Below are 20610 nucleotides of genomic sequence, written 5' to 3'. Positions count from 1 at the left end.
CTTCTGACTGTACCTAGTGCTTGTATAAATAAATAAATCTTTAAAAAAAAGAAAGAAATAACATTGAAGGGATAGTATTCTACTGATGCCCAGTATCACACTGCTGCAGCAATAGGCAATAGAACAGAATAAAATCCAGAAATAGACTTCACAATGAGTATAGTATGGAAACATTTGGAAAAGGATGGACTTTTTATTTAGATAGTATTTTGAAACAATTGACCATCCTATAGGATTGGATGAAGCTACATTATATAAGTTAGACTAATGCTAGTTGTAATGGCATACAAATCCCCAAATTTCAGTAACTTCACCAAATAGTCCAATGAAGGTGGGGGTTGGAGTTTCAAGAAAGTTTCTGCTCTGTGCAGTTATTTAGGAATCCAGGCTGGTAAAGGCACTACCATCTTCAGCAAATGACTCCGGAGGACATCCTTAGTGCCAACACACAGCAGGCAGAGAGGAACAAAGAGTAAATAAGGCTCTCTCTGTGCTTCTCAGTCTGGAAGAGGCACACATCGTTTGTTAGATATGACTAGTCACATCATCCCACCCAAAGGCAAGCCGACCTGGGAAAGGATGTCACTGGATGAACAGCCACTTCCCAGGCATAGTTCTTTTATTTTATTCTCTCTTTCTTTCTTTCTTTCTTTCTTTTTTTGGTGTAGAAGAACTGGGGTGCAGGCCAGCGGTGCAGGAGATGAGAGACCCAAATATAGTTCTGCATCTCAGAAGAGAGGAATACATCTGTGGTGGACAGCTAGCTCTCTCTGCCATGTAAAGCATTCTAAATAACAAAAACAATTATGTTATCTAAGTGAGCATCTAAATAAATGAAAATACTTTTATAATCTTGGGCAAAGTCTTAACTGCTATGATTTCTAAATGACATGGAATCCAAAATCTGTTTTTTTTCAGAAGTGGTATTTTTGCCCATCATATTTGCAAAATTTATAATATCACATGTAATATATGAAAATGCTTAGAACACTCACAGTAAAAATAGTAAACTTTGCTGTTACTATTACCACTGTTTGCATTACTCTTTGTTATCAAGGAGAGGAAAAACATAAGTACATGTACATTCATATATTGTTAGTGATAGTTGGTAAATACCATTTGGAAGGCATTTTGATATCAAAATGTGCCAACATTCAACCCAACAATCCAATCTCGAGAAATTTATCCTCACAAAGAAAACCTACAAAAATATTTGAGGTGTTCATTTTCAGCAGCATCATAATAGCAAAATTTAAAGTAACCTAAAATTCATTAACAAGTCATCCATTAATTAAGTAAATGTACTTCTTAACCTTATTCCCACACCCAGTATTTTGATATATTAGTTATAATGTTTTGGTTTATAGTATGGCCATTGAACATAGTTCAAAGAAAGGAAACAAAAAGTTGTGGAGATATAATCATGAGTAATAACATAGTTGTTATCCTGTTTTTCCCAGAGATAAAAAAATTAAATGAGTTTAAAGTGCAAGAAAGGAAATTTATGTTAACTTTTCGGAACAATTTTCTGAGACTCTAGAATAATTTACAAAAAATTTTAAAAGCCTAAACTCTCCAGATAGTTTCTAGAAGTCAAAATGTACCCACTGTGTGGTTTACCTCTAGAAAACTTTTTTATCCTGCAATTACTAATTTGGAAGTGTTCAGCCATGCTGTGTTTGCTCCATATTGTTTAGTTTTTTCCATAATGATTTCTATGTTAAATTAGGTATAGCAAAATATGCTTTCTTTTTTTTTTTTTTTTTTTTATAAATTTTATTGTTATATTCCCCATACAATTGCAGCCCCCCATTCTGACCCCAATCCCTCCCCTCCCGCCCCCGCCCCCCTAAAAGTGTCTCTGGTTCATAGTTTTTTGTTGATTTTGATTTTCACTTTCTTATAGTTATTCATTTTCCTGGTCCATTATTTAAGTTTTCTAGATTCCTGCTATGAGTGAGACCATCCGGTATTTTTCTTTTTCTTTTTGGCTTATTTCGCTGAGCATGATCCCTTCCAGCGCCATCCATGTTGCAGCAAATTGCATGTGTTTATCTTTTTTGAATGCTGAGTAATATTCCATGGTATATATGTACCACATCTTCTTGATCCAGTCATCTATTTTTAGCAAAATATGCTTTCTAATTGGAAAAACAAAACAGTCGATAAAGTTCAGGTATACAATTGTCCTTGCTTTAACCCAATCTTTAGGTCCTGATAGGTTAGTGTTTGATGTGAATCCACCTTCTAATGAGGGCTTTTTTAGTACTTCAGTGACTAATCTCTTTAAGACATTAGTAATCAATTTATATTGATTTTGCTGACTAAATAATTCTGGAGCAAAGTTCCAGTAGAGTCTAATAATAAACTCTTTTATAGTCCCTATGCGTTTCAAATATCATTACAGCATTTACTTCATACAAATCTTCTTAGTCTCCTCAAATCTGAAGAATTCATAAGTCATTCTAAGTGATTAAGTAAGTATGTGGACTAACTTGCTTATACCCTGTAAGTCTGTATTTCACATTTCTCGTGGACTGCTTGTAATCAATAATTGTTCACTACTTCCCAACTGTTCACATATCTTTCCTTAGGGAGAGGTAGATTTTAAGAGCTCAGGATGACATGCTTTTTTTCATGTAATTGGAGCTCCTCTTTTATTAGCAATTCTATTTCTTTCTCTAGCCCCATTTTCTCGATGTATACATAAAAGTTCCATCTGTTTTTAGTGTTGTTTTATTTCTGCTTCATCCTCCCTACACTTCTCTCTTCCCTGAATGCTTTATTCAATAACAATTTATTCTTTCTTTATTACCCACCTACTTTTGCAGCCTATCCCTTTCTTCCATACGCACACCCCCATCTCACCCTGGATTTTCTTTAGCCAAGAAATGGTGCAGCATACCTCTCAAAGACAGCTTTGGAGTCAAGTAAGACCAACTCAGCCACTTGAGTTGTATGACTCAATGTATGACCTTAGTTACTTAGAACTAAGGCCAATATAAGCCTTAATTCTTCACTTGTTAGAAGGACTTGGTAATAATACTACCTACCTTGAGCGTTGTTTGGAGGATTACATAAACAATGTACATCAGGTATTCTCAACCTCAGCGCTATTGGCATTTGGAACTAGGTGATTCTTTTTTCTAGCTATTGTTCTGTGCATTGTAAAATGTTTCTCCCTGACCTCTACCACTAGATGCCAATAGCAGCAACCCTCTCAGTTATGACAGCCAAATATGTCTCCAGACATTGTCAAATGTCCCCTGGGGAACATTATTGTCTCCATTGAGAACCACTGATATGCCCAAAGCATTTAGCACAATGCCTGATACATAGTAGGTACTTGATAAATATTTCTGATAGATTGATTATCGGATGAGTATTCATTTCTAATACAAGTATTTAATGCTTAACACTCAATGAACTGCTTAACACATGGTTGGAAACAAATGAATCTGAAGCCAATAAAGTTCAAAGGCTGCCCATAAATCCCACTTTATAATAAAATATGTTTTCTTCATTTTCAAGTCTTCTATTTCAAAAAGCATTTCAAATGATTAACTGGTTGCATATCTTAAGCAACTCTACCCAATTTTCCTTAGCTATATTGAGATATAATTGGTATGTAACATTTTACAAGTTTAAAGTTGTACAACCCACTGATTTGATCTTATATATTGTAAAATGATTGTTGGCTAACATCTCCATTACATCACATAATTACCATTTCTTTCTTGTGGTGAGAACATTTAAGATTTATTCTCTTAGCAACTTGCAATACATTATTATTAACTATAATCATCATGTTATAGGTTATACTTCCAGAAGTTATTCATCTTATTGCTATTGAAGTTTATAATCTGCTCATTTCCCCCAACCCCCAGCCTCTAGCAATCATAATTCTAGTCTGTTTCTATGAGTTCTACTTTTTTTTTAGATTCCACATATAGGTGACATCATGCGATGTTTGTCTTTCTCTTCTTTCACTTACTATAATGCCGTCGAGGTCCATGTTAGGATCCCCTTCTTTCTCATGACAGGACAATATTCCATTATGGATACAGCCATAGATATGTAGATATATCTTTTTTATTCATCTGTTAATAGACACTTGAGTTTCTTCCGTATGTTGGCTATTGAGATGAAGGTTACTATGAACACATTGTACAGAATTCTCAGATTCTGTTTCAATTCCTTTGGATATGTACCCAGAAATGAGATTGCTGGATCATGGTAATTCTATTTTTAATTTTTTGAGGAACATGCATACTGTTTCCCCAGTGGTGGTCCCAACTCACCTTCCCACTAACAGTCCATAAGGGTTTCCTTTTTTCCACATACTTTTCAACACTCATGATCTCTTGTCTTGATAATAGCCATTCTAACAGGTACAAAATGATCTCTTATTGTGGTTTTGATTTGCATTTCCCTGATGATTAATGATGTTGAGTATCTTTTCATATACCCATTGGCCATTTTTATGTCTTCTTTGAGAAAAAACATCTATTCAGTTTCTCTGCCCATGTTTCAACTAGATTGTTTTGAGTTGTATATGTTATTTATGTCTTAGATATTAACTCCATAGCAGATAAATGATTTGCAAATATTTTATCCCATCCTATAAATTGCATTTTCATTTTGTTGATGGCTTCCTTTACTGTGCAGACAATTTTTAGTTTAATGTGGTTTGCTTTATTTGTTTTTGCTTTTGTTGTCTTTTCTTTTCCTATTGAATACAAAAAACTCACTTCAAAGACAGCTATCAGAGATCTTTTCTCCTAGGAGTTTTACAGTTTTGGGTTTTAAGTTAAAGATTTTAATGTATTCTGAGTTATATTCTTCAGCTCTCTGATTTCTTTTGGATACTTTTTAATATTTTCTGTCCATTCCATTTCTTGCTCTGTTCATGCATTCTTCTTCTGACCTCAATGAACATATCTCTATTTCTTTTCCTGAAGTTTTGTGTTATTCTTTTGTTTGGAATATGTTCCTCTATTTTCTTTGACTCTGTGTTGCTTTCCATGTATTAGCTAACATGGCCACCTCTCCTAGTCTTGACAGGATGGTCCTGTATAGGAGATGAACCTTGTCAATTGGCCTGGCCTGCACTTCTGGTTGTCTCACAAATCCTTAGTGATTGTCTGTGTACCTTCTTTGTTCTTAGTGGCTTACATTGGTTGAGTATGTGTCGAGGCACATAATGTCCCCAAAGGGAAGACTATGTATGGTCCACACCTAGATATAGGCCAGTTGGAATCTGGACCCTCAGGCAGCAGTTGGGAAAGCTTTTAGTGAGATTCCTTCTAGAAAACTTGGAAGTGGGGCATTTTGGCCTGCTCCCTGAGCAGTGGGTTTATAGTTATAGTATCACTACAGAAGAGAGGTGTACTCCTGAGACCATTAAGGACTTCTTGATTTGGGATAGTCCTATGGACCTCCTGAATGCAAGCCCCAAAGTCTGTCAGAGCCAAGTGCTCCAGGAACCCTTCCCCCAGGCAGCAACCTTAAAAGCTCAAAAGCTGGGGCACCAGATATGTGTGCAAGCTCCATCCAGAGAGATACTGATAACTTGGAGTAGAGTGGCCGAAGAGGCAGGGTAGGTGACTAAAGGCTCCTCCTATCTCTGAAAGGGTTGCAGGCACCCTAGATGCTACAAAATTAAAGTGGAAAGCAACTGGCCAGAAAAAAAAGTAATAATTTTTAGACTCTGAAAAATACAATGGTTACCAGAGGAAATGGGGTTGGGGGAGAGAGGATATGGGAGGAAGGTAACTGGCTATTGGCACCAGAGCTTTTTTGGAGGGTGAGAAGCATGTGCACATATGGGTGTGATGCTGTAATCTCAAAATTATGTAGCTGTGTAAGGGATTGTCAAATCAATAAAATTGGAAGAAAAAAACTGACCCTCAGACTGCAGTTTTTAAAATATGCACAGTCCTTTCATGGACAGACTGGGAAATGACATTTCTGCTTGTTTGTCTGCATAGAGCCCTACAGTGACAGCTATAGCGAGTGCGCACACCCTTTATAACTGGTTCTGTTATAGTTGTTATTGTTTTTTGTAATCTTTTGGGCCTCACAGATGCTGGCTGTTGGATTTCGGAAACAGTCATATTGGGGACTGTCACTGAAATGGAAGTCTGAAAAGTTGAGATCTGGAGGTGGGAACCAAACACTTTGCTTGTTAGGGAATAATGGAGGGTTGAGGGTTCTCTCCTGATGGGTGTAGGGTTTATGGTAATAGTGTGTCTCAGCCATTCCTTCCTGTTTCCATGTTGGTATTTTCTCATTTGCCCAAAATATAGTAGTCCCTCAGCTAGTTCATGAATTTCCTTCACAGGGAATTAATTCATGTGAGCTATTCATTTAATTTGTCCATGGCAAGAGGGGAGTTCAGGAGTATTTAAAGAATGCCCTACTCAATTTTGGAAAAAGCAAATTTTAGTGAATTTGCTTTTTATAAAACTTAAGGCATTTTACCTATGAACTAGTGCTGTGGGAGCATTCAGGCTTCATTGACTTCTGAATATTTTAAATCAGAACCCAGTTATCAAACCACTGAAATGGCAAGAGAACAAAGCTCATGCTACTTTTTAAGTGTTTTTCTAATCTCAGTTCATTCTATAAATATTTGATTGCCTGCCATGTTTCAGGCACTGTTTTAGATATTTGGGACCTAAGTATCTAACCTTGTGAAACCCCCACTCTATAAAGTCATAGACTACAAATATAACACAGAATTGAAAATAAAAGTTAAGATTTTTTATAACTTCTAAAATATTAGCCTAAGAAATATTCCAGGTAGAACTGATAGCAAAATTCTAGGGGACCACTGAGAATCCCACCAGAGCATTTTTTGCATTGCATTCATAGTGTGCCATTTGGCTGTTCATCTATGAATTCATTTTACTGATCTCTGACTTAATCATCTGATCTGACTTGCCATAAGAGCATTAAATCACATCTGTGTCTACCTTTGCATATTTTGTGACTTCAAACATTTAAATTATGATTCAAACATTTAGATTATGTGCTAAATTTTTTTAATTATCTCAAGTCAGCAGTGTCCCTTTTCCCTGTTCTAGGTTTTCTATAATGAACCAACTTCAGAACAGAATTTTTGTGCTGCAGTCTAGCAGATCTATAGCTGTTTTAATAAATTAACACATATGAGCTCTTTGTGCCTTGGCTTTTTCACCTGCAAGATGGAACCTGCAGAATACCACCTACATGGTTATTATAAGGATTAAATAATATAGCATTTGAAAAGCACTTAGAACTATAAAGTTCTAGGCTGTATTTTCTGTATCCATACTAGTAGTTTACTTATTTCTACTAGCTGCGTTATTTTAACATAGTAAATGGGGTGTTGTACCTTCTTCCTCTCTTTATACACTTTGATGGAAGCAGAATTACAATGAGAACTCAAAGCAAATATATATCCAGCAGGGCCATTTAAGGAATATTTATGAACTGACTCAGTGGTAAATCCCTCCAAGTGATATAAACCAAGGGATGTGTTAAATTTTTAAAAAATTAAGTCTTTTTTAAGCTTCTTCCTCTAATTCCAAAAAAAACATAGTCTTTGTTACATAATTCCAAAATTACATAAATTAATAGCTTAGAAAAAGAAATGTACCAGTATCTACATATTCTCCCTAATTCTCACCCCCCCAGAGATAATTAATAGTAATAATCTATATAAAGTCTCACATGTTTTTCTAGTTAATACATATTTTCATTAAAATAAGATCACATTATACATATTGCTTTGTAAGTGATTTTTATTTGGTTAAATAATGACTTTGGTGACTGTGTCAACATACTTACTTCCTTCTCATTTCCAATATGCATTGTGACTCTGTTCTCCCTACCACAAAGTCATATAGCATTGAGATTCAATTAGAAAAAGCCCCTTGTACTGCCTATCGCTGATTCCCCTTTCCAAATCCTGACCCAAAAGGAGCACCAAGAAAGTGATTCAGAAGGTCCTCTCAGTCCACACCAGGACCCAGCTTTCTCAGTGCAAGGAGAAGGACTGGGATGAATGAACACACAGTCATATAGCAATTTATCCAGAAGATTAACAGAAACATTATAAATCCAACACCCTTGAAGTGGAACCCCTCTTCAGGCTCTGGATGCCGCCATACAAAGCCCATATAAAGCCAAAAGGAGGGTCTCCCCTGGTGGCGCAGTGGTTGAGCACTGGGCTGAGAAGCTGCCCACAGCCTCTGCAGCACCAGTTCGATCCCCGGCCACCAGCGAGGGTCCCACATGGCATGAGAGACCTCTCCTGCTGTGCCCACTGCTCCCCTCAGCGGTGTATTTCGTCAGTCTGCCTGTTCTGTTCCCCGCTCTGGCTCTGGTGAATTCTCTCACCCTTCCGCACTTCTGACTGTACCCAGTGCTTGTATAAATAAATAAATAAATCTTTTAAAAAAGGAAAAAATTAAAAAAAAAAAATAAGTAAAGCCAGAAGGAAATTTTATTAGAAGATGTTAAGGTCAAAGCAACTCATTTTAAAACTCACAGGTGTCCGTTCACTCTTTCCACTTCAAAGTCTACTTTCCAGCACTCAGATATTTACCCTTGGAGCAATTACTTCCTCTTTTGTCTTTTCTGTGCTTTTATTACCTATTTTTTCTCTTTTAGCTTAAGAAAGACCATTTTAAGTCAAATGTAAATATGTCAAATATTAAATATTCATTCTCATGCAAGATACACTGTACATAATTACATATTCTGTTGTAACAAATGTAATATTATTTAACTTGTGTACAACACTTGCATATCACTGACTGACCAGTTATAAAGAGTACTCTACTCAGAGAACCCAGAGTACGCAGCATAGTTGACACTTCTATTAAACCTTATGTGAGGTTGCAGACTCCTCAAGTTAAGGGAATATTTAGCAAAAAGGAGCTACAGACTTGACAAGAAAGCAAGAGACATGACTCTACCAAGTGGCACTTTCAGAGCTAGACAGCTTGTGGTACTCATGCCATCAACTGGGAAGCCAGGTGTTGGGGCCCTGGCAGAAGCCCCTTTTGGGGGAAGTGGAGGAAAGAACAGCAATGCCAACAAAACTATTATACAAGTTGTGCAAGGCTGCCCCTAGCCCCAAGGCTCCCCTAACATTGAACTTTCTGAAGCTCATTGCCCACCTGTTGGAAAGTTAAATAGTAAATGTTTCAAAATTATATATGTAAAGCCTGGAATAGGTAGGTCTTCTTCTCAGTTTCTCAAGATTCAGGCATCATAAAGCCCGAGTAGCACTACATATACCAGATTGGGGATCCCCTGAGAGACCCAAGTGAGCCTTTACTGATATTTTGTTTGAAAAGTAAAAATTCCTTGTCATGCTACTTATGACTGTTTCCAACCTGTTTCTTTCAGATACCATTGTTCTTATTGCTTCAATAGCAGTTGTTTCTGCAAAAACTCAGGGTAATATTTTTGCAACGTCCGCACTCAGAAGTCTCCGTTTCCTACAGATCCTCCGTATGGTGCGCATGGACCGAAGGGGCGGCACTTGGAAATTACTAGGTTCAGTGGTTTATGCTCACAGCAAGGTAAGATTTGCTTTTCGAGTTATAGACAAGGTTTTTGTTTTTGTTTACTTTTTCAGTGATGGCTATACTAGTATAAACCTCTCACAAGATAGCTTAGTCAATTTCAGGAATTGGTTAAAACAATTTGGGGACAGGATATCAAATGAATTATTTAAAAGTCATCATACATATCCAAGAAGTTGTAAAATGAATGGAATCATGCAGGGATGTTTTCTTTTTTCATACATTTTTTCACATCTAAAAATCTTTCATTCCTTTTATATCTAGGAACTGATCACAGCTTGGTACATAGGATTTTTGGTTCTTATTTTTTCATCTTTCCTTGTCTACCTGGTGGAAAAGGATGCCAATAAAGAGTTTTCTACATATGCAGATGCTCTCTGGTGGGGCACAGTAAGTATAAACGTCAGTTTTTATATATTGGATGATATGAAATGTTTCGTTTGAATATAATATAATGATTCCTATGAATGAACTTAATAAGAATATTAACTTCCAAAAGAAAGTTGAATGAAAATATACAGCACTAATAATTATCTATCATTTTGGTTTGACAAAGTTAATTTCTCTTATAAATCATCGGTAGTATTTCTTGAGTACCAGATTGTTGCTAATATTAAAATATGTCATTTTTCTACATGTCAACATTCTACAATGTTGATAGCCTTATTGTTTGTTTTCACCTGATGAGCACAGATTTCAATTTCCTATCTTTGAAACAGTTAGCCACACATCAAAGTTTATCTAAGTTTTTAAAAAAGGAATTGTAGCTGAATGTAAATTAGAAGAACAAAATTATAGCACAAAAAGTGTAAAAGAGAAGATCCATAAGATCAGAAATTATAGAAACCTACTTTCAAAACTTAACACTCAAAACCTACATTTCCTTTAATACTTGTGAAAGGATAGTTTTCCAAGTATATAAAAATAAAATCATAACTCTCAAATAGAGAGAAAATAAACACATGCTAAAGATTTCATTTAATTGTTATTTTAAATGTAAGTTAGTAAAATTGAGGGAACCAGTGAGGTATTACATCCAGTTCAAAGGACTATCTAAAGAGCAAAACCAGAAATGCTAAAATGAGGAACACCAAAAAAAAATACAAAATCAGGAATACTAAAATTAATGTGCAAATAGAAGCAAAATTGGCTTCTTCTACAGTATGTAAGGGAAGTCAAACCTCTACTAGACAGAACTTATTTACATGCCTAAACAAGAATTCTTTTGCATTAATACCAGTTACCCACAGCTTAAAGAGTTGTAAAATAACTCAAAGACCAAGAAAGGTGCAGAGCATCTTAAAACCAGAATCCAATAACCTGAAAGAGTGTACTTTAACCAACACACAGTTTTCCACTGAAAAATATTTTCTCAACATTGTGAAGAATTTATAAAACAGTCATTGGAACATGTACCTTAATAAGAATGTCATGGAATAGGGGAGCACTTTATACAATGTACATTTCTTTTTATATTATTCTTTCAGGCATTCCAAAAACATACTATGAAAATACATGAGATTTATAAATTCCCTATCTCTTTGGTTTAAGAAAATTATATTAATTTATAAATTAACACTAGTACTTCTTAAATGCTAGGTTGTTGTCAAAATAAAAATATATCACTTTCTTAAACTGTGTTTAAAACATTGACAAGATTTAAGTGAAAATTGTTGCATTGGCCATTGTTCATCAAAAACTCATCAACAAGGACTAGAACTCTTGTTAGGGCAAGGAAAAATTTGTCAGGGCTTATATGAAGCAGAAATTGGTATCTTTGCTGGTTACATACCAGCAATAAAATGAGTAAGAACAGAAAGTATATTCACCTGAAGATTATGACTTTTTTCTTAAATCATTATAGGTCTACAAGATTGTGCCATTGGTAATAAAACATTCCGTTTGTTTAATAATTTGGTTTCCAACTCCTCCCCCACACACACACACACATATACACAATACTCCCCACAAGCAATAATGGATATTTTGAAAGGAAGAAAGTAGAAACCCAAAAGAAAGCAGTCATCTGACATTCTTAAAATACTTTTTATATGTAGAGAGCAAATGAAAATCTCTGACTCATGGTGAGAGAAACTGTGTAAACTGAGAACACAGGAGCCTTTTCGAGCCTGCAAGGGGAAAACAGCTTATTATTCCAGGCTTGAGAGCAATGATTTGAATTAGGTTTAATTTTTGCTTCTCTTGAATAATGCCAACATTTAAATTACTGAGGCACTTAGGTACATCTTTTCCCATTGAGATGCAGGTGTTGGTGAGTTCAGCCTGGCAGCTCTCTGTCCTTGCATTAGTCTTCCTTTCCTCCTTCTTACTAATATGAACTGCTGCATTGTGTGCTAAACAGTGTGTGGGAAACTCTTAATATACCCTTCACTTAGTCACCAGCTTGTTTCTTTTGCAAGAATAACCCACGTTAGCAGGTTTTCAAAGGTCATTATCTGCGACTTTCATTGATTCCCCTTTCGTAGTGCTGTTTTGACTGAGGTTTAACCTGTACTTAACAGTTTCCTTGAATGGCCTAATTATGTCTCTGTTTTTTTTTGGTCTAATCTTGAATATGAAAGTAAAAATCTTCTAAGAAGTCAAGTTTCTAGAGGGAAAAAAAAGGCCTTGTTGGTCCATAGCAGGTTTGTTGATATTAACTGACTGATTAACACAATTGTCTGAAGCCTAAAAAAATAGAAAAAGCAAACAAGAAGGCTTAATATTTCTATTCATTTCTTTTCTATTTTATCCATTACATATACTAGGTCTCCAGTGTGAATATTAATACCACTGATTATATATTAATCAAGAGTTTAGTGAAATATATGACTGGATACTTTTTAGTTAAAAATCTCCTCAATGAATGTCTTGAAACTATGGAAGTATCCAGAGTAAGAGGGGAAGTGAAAACATCCTGAATTGAGTGTTCTAAAGTGCTAGGCTTTCGTGAATAAAAAGAATCCACTGTTTTATAAAACCCAAAGTATCAACATTAAATATGAAAGTGCAACTTAGAGTCCATAGTTACAGTATCCCAGTGAACTCTAAATACTAACTACTAAGCTCCTTCCATTAAAAAGCTATTGGCTATCCTCCAACTTTTCGAGGGATACCAAGATGTGATCATCAGTGCTCAAAGCCCATAACAATTCAGAGAAACTTGACCCTTGAGAACAATTCCATATTAGTGAATACCAATACCTTGCTCACTGAGTGAGTGGGATAACTGATATTAAGGTCCTGGGGCTAAGACCACAGCTGGTGCCCAGTCAGAGGTGTCCGCTACTATTAGTGTAGAGAGAGATAGAGGCACCTTTCTGACAACAACAAAAAAACACACAAGGAGCTGTATGCTTCACCGAGGACCCACAGCTTAGGCACATAAGGGGTTTGAGAATCGGGTTGTGATGAAGTGGCAACCAAAGGGGCATGATGACTCAAGAGGAAGTGGAGGAGGGGCAAAGAGAGGCAATTCTCCTTGCTGAGCCATTGGCAGCTACAGGGAAAGAGGATCTTCTGATTGCTGAGCAGAGCTCCATTTAACATTATTTCCTATTATTATTTTCCTTGTTTTTAGTTGTTTTAGCCTTATTCTGGAATAATTTTTTTAATAAAAGAAAAAAAGGTTTTCTTGGAGATGGTTTTAATTATTAGCTCTATTTTCTGTTTTTTTTTTTTTCCTTTTGATTTGCTTTAGATTTATTCTGAAGCAAAGAACTTAATATCTGATTTTCCTGAGTAACTTTTCCTGGTAATGACCTGTTCTTGAAGGTCATCTTGTCTTCCTATTTACTGTTACTTTTTTTATGAAGATAGTATTATGGGTTTAAAAAGAAAAAACCCATGCCACATCCAGCAACAGATGGCATAAGTCTACTCTTGAATAAGCATCTGAATACAGCTTCCACCTGAGACCATGTGCTTGAATTGATTACTTCTGGCATGTAGAATAACTTGGGATCAGCCAGACTTGGTCCTAAAATTCATCCTGAAAATCTGACAATCTTTCTCTAAGTAAAACACAGAAGTGTCCATGTATACTATAGTCTACTGTGCATTCAGCAGATCATACATCCCAAGATTATGCATGTGTTTCATCCCCTCACAATACCTAAGAATAAGAATTGTGTGAATGAGTGGAATGAATAAAAATATTATTGATAATACCAGTTACCAGTTACCCTTCAGAAAATCAACCCTCCTTACATTCAGTTCACCAGCACAAAATGTTTTCTGCACTCTTACAAGCTCTTGTTTTCTAACTCAGTCTCTGTATATTAAATAAAAGTTAATGATATCAAAGCTTTACTTGGTCATGAGATAATCAATACCTCAGTTCCCAGTCGGTCATGAGATAATCAACACCTCAGTTCCCAGTTGGTCAAGAACATTATCAATTATCAAGTAAAACCTGAGACACAAATATCCCAGACTTCACTCACCAAAAACAAATCCTAGCTATTATGAAATCTATAAGCACAACCTATATTGCTTGTGTTTATAAAGCATATTGGTCATAAGCCCCTTTAAGGAATTCTTTCCTAAGGAGAATTTCCTTTAATAATGTCATTTCACACGTGCCTTACATTTTTACTCAGTATTTCATAAGCAGTGAGCCCAGGTTATATGGAAAGGAACAGAAGAATTGTAGTCAGAAACCCTGGGATCTAACTCCACCATCATTATGATTTAGTGGAGGTATGATATTAAGCAATCATTTAGTATCTCTGTACAATTGATTAAATGATATTACCCAAACACAAAATTGTTGCTTGTGTTAAATGAGATTAGGTGAAGCAGACATGCTTTATCAAGCACATGACAAATGATAGTCGCCACTATTATTACATTTGACTAGGAGCTAGAAGAGTGTATGGAGTGCTAATTCCCTGGGCTAGTCACCACAGCAGAACCCAAATCTCATGATGCCTCCCCCACAGGAGATTCTGCTGTTTGAAGATCAAAAAATTTTCTGATCTCCTAATTCAAGCTGACCAACTTCAAAATTAACTACACAGGTTCTATGACAACCCACTGCTTGAAACTAGGTGCTCAGGAAGTGGCCTCAAGAAAAAAGAGAAAAGGGAAGAGAATATGAAACAGAGAAAAAGAAAGGGGGGAGGCATGCTAACAAACTGCCAACATGAGTCATTCTCCTCTAAGGACTCCCTTACGGGGAAGTTATGCTGTGCTGTGGGAATCTATAAATAATATATTCTTAACTGTTCATATGAGTGCACTACTTATAAACTATTATGCATAACCGTATCCTCAAAATCAGACCAATAAATAAATATTATTGGTTAATTTGCTGCTTGAAGGAAAATAGGAAGGGTTTATGATTCCTGGACTGGAATTGATATTGCTATTGGAAAAAAAAAAATGAAAGCCTGCAACGTGACCTCTAGGTTATAGTCCCACAACACATCTTTTATCCCATAAAAAAAAAAAATCAAGAAAGCTAGGACCAGAATTTGCATTTGTTTTTCAGTTTTATTCCTGAGGAAGCATCTTGATTGCTGGACATAGTAAGGTGCCCCCAGTCCACCTTAGACTTTGCTAACACAATTACACCTTTATGCCAACATTTTCAACCCACAGAATTTCAGAAAATATCTTTTCTCACCTGCATGACTGCAACTGAACATATGGAATATGAGAGCAAAAGAATTTATCTGAGCTGTTGCCATCTGCCAAATCACCTTCAAGAAAGTGATTCAACCAGAGAAATTGTGCTGATTTCCAGGATTCCTGAGGTGGAGCAACAGGTTGAAGTGGGCCAGCCCCCTCAGGTCCTGATCTGTATGTCAGGCTACAACCTGGGAATGTATCTGCCAGCTGCCCCCACATGTCATAAAGTGGAATGATAAATGGCATCCTCTCAATTAATGAACATATATTCTATCTAAAACTGTCCTGAAAGAGATAGTGCAAGATTATTTATCCTTTAATTTTTTTTAAAGATTTATTTATTTATTTATACAAGCACTGGGTACAGTCAGAAGCGCAGGAGGGTGAGAGAATTCACCAGAGCCAGAGCAGGGAGCAGAACAGGCAGAGTGGCGAAGTACACTGCTGAGGGGAGCAGCGGGCGCCAGGAGAGGTCTGTGCGCCATGTGGGACTCTCGCCGGCAGCTGGGGATTGAACCGGTGCTGCAGAGGCTGCAGGCAGCTTCACAGCCCAGCGCTTAACCACTGCGCCACCAGGGGAGGCCCTATCCTTTAAATTTTTAAGTAAATTCAAAAGTTTGTAACCTTTGAAATGGTATAGTAAATATTAATCAAAAAACAATGAGTAGAAATATTGTTAACAACAAATAAACACAGGAAGAGAGGGAAGGAAAAGTAAGTTTACTCCATCCATCACATTAACCAGCATGTCTCTTAGACTCTCTGGAAGGTGGTCAAACAATGGAATTATGCCCAATACAGGGGACTTCCTCCAGGTGTGATTTCCTCCAGTCCCCTGAAGATCACATATACAGCCCCTCAGGTTTCCCAGAAACAAGCTGCTGTTCCACAGTTTCCCTGAAGAGTTGGTGTCTTTGGAATTCTGGCAAACCTGCCTTTCTCTGACTTTGGATCAAAATGAAATGGGTCATTACTGGGTTCAGACCCTGAAAGACTTACAAGATCTAACAGACATGGGCTTATTGTTAGCACAAGTGTGGACGGTGAGCACCAAGAGGGCTTCTGTACCTCAGCTCATATGCATATGATAAACATTAGCGGGGCATTCCAGGTCTTAGGAGAAGAAAACCATAATGCAGTTGTTGTGTTCCAAGGAGATACACTGGGATTTCAAGAGCAGCTTGACCTGAAAGTCCAGAAAATCAGTGAGTATTTGTGCTGGCCTCATCTGAGGATGGTTTATTAAATACACCCAATCATTGCCTTAGAAAATCAGCAGCTACATCAAGGAGATGGGTCATAAGAATTCTTGGGAAAGGCTCATGTCTTTTTATTGTAAGTGTGTCTTAGAAACACCATCATTTCCTCTCTGGTGCTACCACTCTGTTCACATCCGAAGACCCAATTGTCCTTTTGGCAGCCACAAAAAGTCAAATGATGCTCCCTTTGGCACAAAATAAAGGAAACCCCTGCGAACTCTAGCTTGGAAGAGACAAAACTGCCACCCTGCCACTAGATCCTTCTAAGTCTACCCTGGCAACAGAATGTCCCAAAGCTTTCAAACAAACACTGTTCAGAGCAACTTTGAAATCAAAGTGGAGGAAGTGGTCTTTCCTGTCTCCTGCCCGCAATGAAATTCAGTCATCAGAAGCCTCACCCAGAGATGTGAGAGAGATGGCTGGTCTTTGACAACCCCAGAGGGAGTCCAAGGTGTGGCTCTCAAAGCTCATTACACTCTCCTCCCCCAAAAACCACCCCACCCAGAGAAGGGCAGCCTTAGAGTCAGAGGGCCAGAGACCAGACATTCTTCTATACTCAGAGAAAACACTGGCATGCACCTAAGTCATTTCACCATGTCTTACTCTTAACAATCAAGGCAGTTGTATAAAATCCACTCTGAGCACTGGGCCTAGGAGAATAACTTGAATGTATCCTCAGAATGTAAGGCAAACCATGATATGTAACATTATTGCTGTGACCAGATCATGAAATTCCTCCTTCAGTTTATTATCACTAATAAACTGCTATAAAAGGATTAAGGTGTTTTGCAGGGAAAAAAGAAAAGTATAGTAGGTGAATCTTCCCCACATATTTAAGATCTGATGGGAATATAAATGAGCCTGAGATTTTTTTTTCTCCAATCTCAAGGAATTTCTTTGAGTCCCCTTACTGAGACTGTTCATGACATTAGATTTACTTGTTCTACTCATTTCCTCTCCCTCCTCCACCCAGAGGTCTCTTGCTGATTTGTATTTGGCACCTTCTTACCTTCTCACCTTCATAGCCCCAAGCCTTGCCTGCATTTCATGCATTTTCATGAGGTGCTTAGGCACCCCACCTTTTCTTTCACTGCCCTCCTTTTACACTATGCCCACCTCTACCCCACACATTGGAAGAAGTGTCCTTTCACAGTGCAAGACAAGCCCCTCCAGCCATCCCACTGGTGCCAGTTCCTCTGCTTCCTTGGGTATACCTTACCCTTCCAGAAAGCCACCATCCCTCCCCTCTTCAGCCTATCCTCTCTGCAAACCCACATAAATCCATCCAAGAAAGTCTCAAGAAAGATTTCCAGAAGGCCTTGCCCTGTATTTTTCTCTCTACTTGTCATCTATGTTCTTGAGAAGATTCTTAATTTATTTACTAAACATTTGTTGAGTTCCTCACACTTGGTGTGAGCATCATGCCAGATGTTAGAATGATAACAAAGCTAAAGACATGTTCTTTCTAGCAAAGGAAATAAATAAATAAATGAATGAATGAATGAATAAATAAATAAATAAAGTCAACTGCCACTTATGATTAGTGCTTTAAGAAACAAGAAGCTGAATTAGAGTGACCAGACCCCCTCTTATAGATGGAGTGCATTGGGATGACCGCTCTAAGTTAGCATTTGGATGAGGATTGAAAGGTAAGAAGGAACCTTGTTAAAATGGGGAGAACAATTCTGTCTGCAGAAACAGGATGTGCAAAGGCCCTGAGGAAGAAATAGAATCATCTATTTGAGATACTGAGCAAACAGGTGGTTCAAGTGCAGTGAGCAAGGGTGAAACAAGATGATCTTGGAGAGGCAGGTTGTGAACAGAGCATAGGAACTATAGTTAGGAGCTTCTGAGTTCATTGAGTAGACATTGATTGATTTCTATAAAGAGGAAAGAAAATGATACCACTTGCAGGTGTATAGAGAAGGAGCTGGAGGGAGGCAAGAGCAAAAGCAGAGAGAGTGTGCTTAACCCGCTGTGGCAGCAGCCTGATCTACCATGATGGCAGTGAAGACAGGAAGAAAGGGATGGGTGAATTTGTAATATATTTGGGAGATGGAATGGGACTTGCTGGTAGATTCAGTGAGAGTAGTAAGAGAAAGGAGCAATTAGGAAGACTCTGAGGCTTCTGGCTTGAGCAACTGCACAGATGGTTGTGCTTTTGATTAAGATGGGAGGGAATGACCACTTGAGTGGAAATCAGAGTTCTGTTTTAAGCGTTAAGTTTAAGTGATGGTGTACCATACAGATAGAAACATCAGCTGCAGATATGTGAATCCAGAGCTCCGAAGAGTAGTCTGACCTGGAAGTATAAGTTTGGTGTGTTCAACATTAAAATAATATTTAAATCCTTTAGAACTTCTAAGATACCTAGGAAGAGAGAGAAAAAAAAAGAATAAAAGAAAAAGGAAAGTTGGAAAAGAATAAAATTTTTTCAAAGATATAAAAAAAAAACCATAGATCTAAGACACACAGCAGGCGAGGGGAAGGGAGAAGGGTCAAAACAGGGGAGAGAAGAGCACAAGGGACTGTGCTATGGATCATGGGTGCTGTGATGGTAGGAAAACTACAGGGACTAATACCTAAGGAGAGAAATCAAATACTATTAACAAATGTAAGAAAAATTAACAAATGTCAGAAAATAAATTTCATTATTAAAAAAAAAAATAAAAAGACCCAGAACCAAACTGTAGGAATTAAATATTCAAATGTTGAATAGAGTAGGTTGAGCCACCAAAGATACACAGATCTTCCTTGACTTTGCTGGGGTTGTACCCAGATAAATGAATCATAAGTTGAAAATATCATAATTCAAAGATACATCTACTATACCTAACCTGCTGAACACAGCTTAGCCTCACCTACCGTAAACAGGCTCAGAACACTCACACTAGCCTACAGTTGTAGACATGATAAGCTGCAAAAGCACAATATCCAAAAAATCTAGTGTTGCAGCACACTGTACAGTATCTGTTCTTTGCCCTCAAGATAGCATGACTGACTGGGAGCTGCCACTACCCAGCATTACAGGAGAGGATTTTCTACTGAACATGTTACACTTTCTCACCATCATAAAGTAAAAAAAAAAATCTGTAAGTCAAGCCATCCTATCAGTGAGGGGCCATCTGTAAGGGAAAGTCATGAAGGTGAGGCATGAAGAGAAGCCTCTAGGCTGGTCTGCTGAGTTGAGTGCTTTTGAAAGATTTGAGTTTTTCTCCCTCTGTGTTTTTTACCTCTCAGAATGTTACCCCTCCTCCAAAGTTCAGGTCAAAGGGCACAGCCAAAGTAACCACTTTCTTGGAAATGAACTACTAGTGACCACCTCTCTATAGCCAGTATCTTTTCACAATCTTCGTTCTCTTTACTTCCTCTGGGCCTGTGACATGAGGGATCACCTGGTTCTTTGTGATACTGTCTTCTTCGTTGGATTTCTATTTATATCATGCATTCCTACTTCTCTAACTTTTAAAAATATTTATTCCTCTCTGATTTTCTTTCCCTTCCATCTCTTAAATGACTGTTTTGTAAGGAGTCCTTGAACACTTTCCTTATACCCTTTGAAATTTCCTTTATTCAGGCCTCCCCTGGTGGCACAGCAGTTGAGTGCTGGGCTGCGAGGCTGCCCGCAGCCTCTGCAGCGCCGGTTCGATCCCCGGCTCCCAGTGAGGGTCCCACATGGCGCGCAGACCTCTCCTGCTGCCCTGCTGCTCCCCTCAGCAGTGTGTTTCGTCAGTCTGCCTGTTCTGTTCCCCACTCTGGCTCTGGTGAATCCTCTCACCCTCCTGCACTACTGACTGTACCCAGTGCTTGTTTAAGTAAATAAATAAATAAATCTTTAAAAAAAAAAAAAAAGAAAGAAAGAAATTTCCTTTATTCACAACCTTCAACAGTCACCCTATGCCTGATTCCAAAACACAAATCTCATGCCAGAATCAATCTCTCATGAATCAAATTCTCATTCATTTCCTGCTCACCATTTCTAGATCTGGGTCTTAATGACATTTAAAAAATTTATTTGCATATCCAAACTCTTCATCTTTGCTCCAAAACTTCTCTCATTATCAGATTTTTATTTGTGGTACAACCATCTTCTCTTGGAAATTCTCAGGTTGTTGTTGATGTAGTCTTCCCCTTCA

The 20610-nt window shown here is 37.5% G+C and overlaps 1 protein-coding gene across 5 annotated transcripts in view; it reads left to right on the top strand.

Moving 5' to 3' along the window:
* The window catches only part of KCNQ5 (potassium voltage-gated channel subfamily Q member 5), a gene marked incomplete at both ends in the record, with an annotated part of 479225 nt that overhangs the window by 377453 nt on the left and 81162 nt on the right, over positions 1-20610 (top strand). For all 5 annotated transcript variants that reach the window (XM_084228523.1, XM_084228521.1, XM_084228524.1 and 2 more), the window contains 2 exons: positions 9403-9578; positions 9846-9971. In XM_084228523.1, the coding sequence (XP_084084649.1) occupies positions 9403-9578; positions 9846-9971 (302 nt within the window). The remainder of the gene's footprint in view (positions 1-9402; positions 9579-9845; positions 9972-20610) is intronic.

The sequence above is a fragment of the Talpa europaea genome (genome assembly GCF_964194135.1).
Source record: "Talpa europaea genome assembly, chromosome: 2".
Taxonomy (NCBI): domain Eukaryota; kingdom Metazoa; phylum Chordata; class Mammalia; order Eulipotyphla; family Talpidae; genus Talpa; species Talpa europaea.
The sequence above is the reverse complement of the archived record's forward strand: the minus strand, read 5'-3'. Positions and strand labels throughout refer to the sequence as shown.